The sequence below is a fragment of the Notothenia coriiceps genome, unplaced genomic scaffold (genome assembly GCF_000735185.1).
Source record: "Notothenia coriiceps isolate Sejong01 unplaced genomic scaffold, NC01 NC01_scaffold00019353, whole genome shotgun sequence".
NCBI lineage: Eukaryota > Metazoa > Chordata > Actinopteri > Perciformes > Nototheniidae > Notothenia > Notothenia coriiceps.
In genome coordinates this window covers 683752-691922 of record NW_011352054.1, presented here as the reverse complement: position 1 = coordinate 691922, position 8171 = coordinate 683752, and the positions used below count along the sequence as shown (strand labels likewise).

General features: G+C 39.0%; 1 protein-coding gene across 1 annotated transcript; it reads left to right on the top strand.

The window, feature by feature from the left end:
• Positions 1-3065: 3065 nt before the first annotated feature.
• lamp1b (lysosomal associated membrane protein 1b) lies at positions 3066-8165 on the top strand. Its single transcript, XM_010778677.1, has 6 exons — positions 3066-3462; positions 4606-4781; positions 4865-4993; positions 5136-5202; positions 6714-6881; positions 8016-8165. Exons 1-6 carry the CDS (start codon positions 3402-3404, stop codon positions 8153-8155), a joined length of 741 nt encoding a protein of 246 aa, XP_010776979.1. The 5' UTR covers positions 3066-3401; the 3' UTR covers positions 8156-8165.
• The last annotated feature ends 6 nt before the right edge of the window (positions 8166-8171 follow it).

The following is an 8171-nucleotide window of genomic DNA, read 5'->3' as shown; positions in this document are numbered from 1 at the left end:
CTTCTACACATTGTAAAGTGTGCTTTACTTCAGAGGGAGTTTTAATGCCGTGGAAAACTAAATTAAACTTTGCTGTTTTCCCACTCAGTATATTCTGATGGGAGATTATTTATTCATGCTTTCCTGTTAATCCCTTCATCACGATGTATCTGAATGAAATACATGACAGGACTTGAAAGTGTTTTTTGATCATTTAGAAAATATTTTTTCACAACCCTCCTACAACATGAAAGGGAGAGCCTGGGAAACACCAAATGCACAGAAACTTCTCAAGTTCAGGAAAGATAGGCATATATTGCGTAATTTTATGGGATGAATTATATAAAGACACATATTTAAATATCACTAGACTAACATGTATCTCTAAAACGCGTTTCATGAGCGTCTGAGAAATATAATGTCAGCAAAGAGCCTCTAAAAACAAAAGGAAAAAACATGTTTATTATCAGATGAGTTTGCCTCATTGATAAACAGCAAGATTATATACACAATCTGTTTGTTTCCAATATCAGGAACTGTTCTCATAACATTGAATGGAAAATGTTTCTCTCATTATCTTACCATGTAAGAAAACCTCAAACGGCTCTACTTTTTTCCACAAGATGATGCTGTGTGGAAAAATATCTTCTATCATCTGTGACTCTTTTGCAACACATATATCAGATATTTTCGTATCTCTCTGTCTTCATCTATCCGAGCAGAGAAGGCCCGTGTTACGGAAGATATCAGGACATAATTCAAAATGCATACAAGTTTGGTTTAAAATGAGTCTCTTAACACTTACTGGCTGTTTTCAAATGCCAGCTGGGTGTTTTATTTCCTCTATCACATATACAAACGTTTGACCCCAACTCACATGTAAAAAGTTTTGTATTTGAGGAACTTACCCGCAGAGCAGACAGGCAGCAGACCAAACAGCAGAAATACACCTGACCTCAGGGCGTCCATGACTCTTTCTGCACAAACTGAAGCTTGTCTTTGTGTCTTTCTGTCCTGGTTGTGTCGGATTGCCTCACTCTTAATGTTTTCGTGTTGAGAGGAAGTGGCTGAACTGACTACCTGCCAATGGACTGAGTCGTTTGCTGTGTGAACTTCAAAGAACAACCTCCAACACCCACTTTCAAGTCACACTGACAGACAGTCACGTTCACTGTTTCCTTCTCTAAATGTGTCCCTCCAGCTTCACTAATGAGTTCCTCTTTCTCTTTATTCATCTTGGATTATATGTACAATCAATTCTCCTTTACTTGAATAAACCCTGCTATTTCCCTGTTTAAAGTTGCAATGTTAAAGATTTGGCATGTATTTGAGTTTAAATCATTCAGAAAAGGGCTGTATGCTCAATCAGATGTTTGTGATTTTTTATTAAACCATTTTTGTAATGATTTGATATCCTTAATATTTAAGCAACATTTTCATCAGTAGCAAAGTGCATTTCCAGGAATCGACTATGCCAACAAATAGCCACATGCACCTAGTCTGTTGCAGGCCACATTTTGGCATTTAGTTTGCCAAAAAACCGAATATCCATAGAAAAGTTTGGTCTCATTTTGAACCAGAGCATCTACAGATTAATCCCACATGATGTAAAACACGATAAAAGAAAATTAAGCCCTCTGTTTTTTTAAAAATCTTTGCTGCCATTTTGACGGTAAGGCAGCTGGGTGCACTTTTCTACACTAAATGGTTAGTATTATACATTGTGAAATTAAAGCTGTACTAGTTTATAAAATAGAAAACAATGTTATGCAAAAGAATATGTATTTTGACTTTAGGTGAATTGGGTTCCTTTATCCTCTGGACCTTAAGAGACATATTGCTACAGTTCTCTAAGGTACTTCAAGGGATGAGCAACTTCTAAAAGTTCAGCATTTGTCACTGGCCTGTAAACCACACCTTATCAAGCAGAGAGTAGAAATCAGATTGTACAGATCATAAAGTAAAACATGTGGCTGTTGGTTAACACAATAACATTGGCAAACTGCAGAAAGATTGATTGGAGCCGGCTACAGTCTGTTTAAGGGACAGTGTGTTCAAAGGGTCCACGGATAAGTTGACCCCATATGGTACTTAAATGTTAGTGTGTGTCTGTGTAAAGGAAGAGGTTGCCTCTGCCTCTGCCTCTTTCAAAGGGTCGCGTCTGTCTCAACTGGCATAATCACACTGATCTGTTAGGAAATTATTGAGCTATCAGGCAGACAAGTGAGGTCGGGTCAGGTTGCACAGAGAGGAGACTTTATTTTGACACTGGTGTGTGAAATGTCCAGGGACTTTAGACTGGGATCTGACCTCCGGGGCCTTTAATTAGACGCCCACATTCAAGCTTCTGGAGCCTGTGAGTTGGCCAGATAGATAAATCTAGTGGGTTTGATTGAGGGACACAGTGAAGTTAACAATACAAAACAAAACTGACCCGCTCACAACAGCTAGATAAACAATGATGATTGCAATCACATTTATATTTATCGGACAAACCTTGCAGTTTTTATGTAGCCGTTATCTGCAAAGTAGGGTGAAAATACAAAACAAATTAATGTGATTCAAATAACAATATTAGTCTCTTATTTGTTTTAGTTCAGTGAGTGTAGTGGCATAAGGTAACTTAAAATGGTACTTAAATACAGCATCTACTTTAGTAAATGCAACTGTCCATCAATTTTTGTAACAGGTATCCTCCAAAAATGCATTTAGTAGAACAAAATGTGTAAAGCATACATTTAATATAATACAGCATAGTACAAAATACATAAATAAGGTTAAATAAAACAAATATGTGGGATTTACATAAATGGTTATATAAAAATATATGTTTTATTGATCACTACACAAAGATAAAAAAGGGAATAGTAAAATATAAGGGGCATGAATTAAAACAATAAAAAGTGACATATTTAACCAACAAACATTTTTACAAAATACAGAATAGTACCTCGAAAACGCACTTCCGCTCAGCAAATACACTTTCCACCACTCATAATGCATGACATTGTCGTCTGAGACTTTAAAAGGCGTGACTAATCCTTTAACTCTTAACATGTGGCTGCTGTGCATCACGTGACTTTCTGGGTTTTTTAAAGCCCGTCACATGACACTGATGTCAGTTTGGGCTGAAGCTGCGGTGATAAAGTGTTAAAAGGCGAGCTAAATTAACCTCTCAGCTAGCAAATATACACCATACAAAGTTTAAACGTGGTGCCAGAAACGTCAGTGTTTTTGTTACCAGAACCAGAGCTTTATCATCTTAGTAAATCCAGTGCGCTTGAGTATTATTTCACCCTTTGCTGTTGTTGTTACGCTAACGTTAGCTTAGCTAGTACAACATCTTGCTAAGCTAGCCAGTTAGCCGCGTCTTGTTGTTTGTGTCCCTGAGAAGCAACTGGAGTGTTACCGAAGAGAGAAGCATGACTCAGATCGGTGCTGTTCAGTCATGGTGGCTGGGAGTAACGTTACAGTTGATTTTAGGTGAGTATTGGCCCATTTATTTTCTATCATCGTTTACTACGTTAACCGGGCGAGCAAAACAGTAACGGTTATTGTTTGATGACGTCACATTCCTGTTCCATAATGTTAGCTGACGTTTAGCCAAGGTCACTATATAAACTCTCCTCAACTAGATAGTGAAAAGCAACGTTTTCTGTGTTTTATAAGGATTTAAAATGTAATAAAACCAGATCAGTCAAAGATCAAACAAGCAGCTGATTTGTCAGGCCTACATATGTCAGTTAACTTTGATTTTGGTTGCAGAATTGTATAAATGTTATATACGGTTTATACTAACGTTACATGATCGACTGTTTAATGATGCGTTCACGTCTCTCTCTGTTGTTTTGGCGCAAGTAAAGGCGTCAGTCTCAGCTCAGTCTGCGGATGAACTCAAACTGAGTTCAAACTATGGGAGCTTATCTGTCAGCAATAGTGTAAAGTAACAAAGTACCATTTTGTGTATTTTCACATATGCTACTTCAAACGTTCACTTCATTACATTAAGTAACTCGCTACTTTGCAGGTATGGATTTATAATACAGAATATAAATCAACCAATAAATCATAATGTGTTTTTAAGGTACCCAGCAGTATAGCAAGTTATTTAAATAACCCCCACCTTTACCAAGTTAACATTGACATCAATGCATTAAAAAGAATGATACAATACAAAAATGTAATATTTTTAGATCTGAAATGGGCCATACTGGGAAATTAGAACTTGTACTTGAAGTATACTTTAATGCCAATACTTTTGTACTTTTTACTTGAGTACAATTTTGAATACAATACTTTATATGTTAACAATGCTACTTTTACTTGTGTAAAAGATCTTCTTACACCTCTTTATGTCACACTATATAACATCAACGATAGCTTTTAAAAGGGTGTTGTGTTCAAATCCAAGTGTTTTCTTTGGTTAAATGCACAAATCACTTACTGCTGGTTTAATCCTTGAAATTTGAGCTACCAAATATACGTGCAAGATAGACATTTGTACTTGCGTCGGCTTTGATATCTAATACCTAAAGGGCTCTCATAAAGTCTCGTTTTAATTATGTATCTAGCATTGAACACATTGCACCTCTGAAAATCGTAAATTGAACTGAAGCCTTCTTGCAGCTGGCGTCCTGCTCCAGGGTTATGCTGCTGCTCAGACGACGGCTGCCCCGCACAAGGAGCCCATGAGACCTGAGAAGGGTATCTATGTGGTGAACAGCAGCAACGGGACGGCCTGTTTACTGGCCTCCATGGGTCTCCAGCTCAACATCACCTTCAACTCCGTGTCCCAGAATAAGGTGCCTAAATATAAACCCCCAAACAGCTCTCTGAATTCAGCCACATTAACTGGTTCCAAATGCTAAATGTTTTTTTTTTACAGACTGTGCGGAATATTGTGAACCTCCAGCCGAATGTGACAAAGTCCTCTGGATCATGTGACGCAGACACCGCCTCCCTGCGACTCTCAACCGATTCAGAGAAGACCAACCTCACCTTCTTCTTCTCCCTGGTGGGTCACTCCTGCCTCACAACATGCTGTATAACATCTCTTGTATTTCATGAAACAGCCACTAGATGGCAGTTGGAGCCTGAGGTAAACTCACTTCACTGCGGTGTAGCTGATTTTTTTTTGCTGTTGCTTTTCTCTCCAGAATACTACGTCCAATAAGTACCACCTGAGTAACGTGTCTCTGTCTGCAGCCTGGCCAGACATGAAAGGTGAGTGCACTTAAACCTTGCAGTATTTCACCTTTTATCACATAATGTCAAACCAATCCTGTGGTCAGTTTTTGGAGATTGTTCTTTCATTTACGTGATTACTCTTAGGACCTTGGAAAATAAATCCAAACAGAAACCTACTCTGCCTTGTCACTCAATAACAGGCCGTGATTTGGTGTTAAAATAATGTAAATGAGATGGAAAGAAGACACAGGAGTGCCCTGTAGATGGATATGAGTCGACTGAGCAAACAATTCACTAATGAAGACGCAATTACAAATTCAAATGTGTAGACTTCGAGTTAGGATAATTTCTAGCATTGTACCAATTCTACTAATGTCCAAAATGAACTTGTTAAATAAGACAATAAATCATTCACAGAGGGCATTAACATTTCCTTCCTGTTTGAACTTCAGCTGTCGCCTGGTAACTGTAAAGCGAGTTGATCTGTAACTCCTCGGCTCATCTTTGGTCTCCTGCCGCCGTTCTTTATTCTGTCTGTAACATCGTTGTCTTGTCTATTTTTCACTTAGCCCAGAAGCGATTCTGCATTTTTTTAAAATTTGATCAAACAAGATTGTTATGTCTTGAACAAAGCAGCCACCTTTTAATTCTCTATGCAAGGTAGTGAAACATTTCATCAAAGGCACAATCAGTTGAGTTTCCTTAAAGGTCCTGACACACCGAGCCGATTTCGTCTGGCCGTCGATGAGCGTCCTGTCGCCGATTCAACATGTTTGAATCGGGAGGCTGTCACTCTGATTGGCTGTTCAGCTTAGCGAATCAGTGCATGAGAAGCGAAACGGAAGTGAAGAAGGCACACACAGACGGCTATTATTTCTCATTTTCCAGTCCCGCACTAAACATGTGTTCGATTATAAGTCGTTATGTGAAACAGTCTGTGACGGACGAGAGTGAAAATGGAACGCACGCTATTTGTTGTTTGTATATATCACGCAGTCTGTCTTCCGGTTGCCTCTTTTGAATTGAGAATACACACTACCGCCGCCTGCTGGTAAGGACAGTTATTGCCACTCACGCATGCGCAGTGCGTACGTGCTACTTGGCCGTCGGCTGAAGTCTTTGCGCTGTGTTCCAGTGCGACTGTTTGGCCAAGACGCAGCAGACGTGAGGCGACACAACAATCGGGTCCTTGGGACGTGTTCTTTGGTGTCAGTTTGGCGTGTCAGGGCCTTGAGGTTATTGACAAATACAAACATATCCCTTGCAATAATCACTGATAACCCACTACTAATGTGTGGCAGTGTTCTTGGAGTCCAACATCCCTTAATTAAAAACCCAGCGACCAGATGTCAGATTGTAAACACACATCCAAGATGATACAAAATGGCCCTGAAAAACACACATATAGCGAGGCAAAAGGCCAAGTGGACAAAACTTGTTCCAGAAAAAGATTAGTGGTTTTCCTGGTTTTGTGTCACCTCTGTATTCTTTTAGTTTTACTGAACACATCTTCCTCTGTAATCACTCTGCTCTGTTTGGTCCCATAGAGCCCGTCTCGGCTGATAACAGCAGTCTGGACTTCCTGCGCGGCACCCTGGGGTTCTCCTACATGTGTCGTGAGCAGCAGACTCTGACCGTGTCCCCGGATCTGTCCATCAACACCTTCCAGGTGCAGGTGCAGCCCTTCGGCGTCTCAGGAGATCAGTTTGGAGCAGGTACAACTACAGACGCTCTCAAATGTAGCTTTGCATGTTATATTCTATAACTCTATCACACCTAAGATTAAACATCCACAAACAAAATTCGCAATTTAAATGAAAGGATTTATTAATATTATTGAATTCACTTCACCAACACATATGGATTAGAGCTGACCTTTTTGTTGGATAGATTTTTGATATGATAACATCCATCTTTTTCTTTTGTATAATGTGAACTTTTGTGACAAAGCTCTTGTAAATGTTTGGATCACAAACGGCAAAAACAATCATACGCAGCGATCTCTGGAATCTAGTCATACAAACAATATGAAACAATACATGTATTGTATCTTTATCTGTGTGATTAAGGCAAACATTATGATCACAATTATTTGATCAATATTCAGGGTTGTTACGGTCATTAAAAACCTGGAAAAGTCATGGAAATTCAAAATGCTAATTCCAGGCCCTGGAAAAGTTATGGAAAACAATATTTTTCCCAAAGTCATGGAAATGTAACCAAAGTTGCATCAAATATAATTTATATTTTATCTAACCTCCGAAATAGTAATACTATAATGATAATACATACTGTATCGTAATGAAACGTAAAATGGCATTTAACTGACGAGGTATTTTGCTGGTGAGAGATTTGAGTTGCTTGATACTTAGCTTGAGAAGCTAAGTATGTTTTAGATAGGCACAACATGTTTCATATGCAGAACTTATTTTCCTGTTCCATGTTCAAATAAACCATTTTCAGTGGTAACGCTGAGAAAGAGTCATTTTTTTTTTGGTCATGGAAAATGAGGTAAAGGTCCTGGAAAAGTCATTGAGAATCATTGGTGAAAAAGTGTATGAACCCTGAATATTGAGATCATGATTATGAGTTTAAGTGACAACAAATATTTTTTTGCACTTTCTCATTTCAGTCCTTCAAATGTACAAATTAGCGCTTCACCATATTGGAAAAAACAGACATTGCAATAATAAGTTTTCAGCAATACGATTTAAAAAAAATACGTTACTTTTAAACGTTGCATTTGTATATATGTAAATTAACTAATCACTTGTGCTTTAAGAAGCTTCAAACTGGATGATTTCCCGGGTTTTGCTCTAATCTGTCCTCTCTGGCGTTCCCCCCCCCAGCTGAGGAGTGCCAGTTGGATGAAGACGACATGTTGATCCCCATCATCGTCGGAGCGGCTCTCGCGGGTCTCGTCCTCATCGTGCTGCTGGCGTACCTCATCGGCCGGAAGAGGAGCCACGCCGGCTACCAGACCATCTGAGGTCACATGAGTCAGG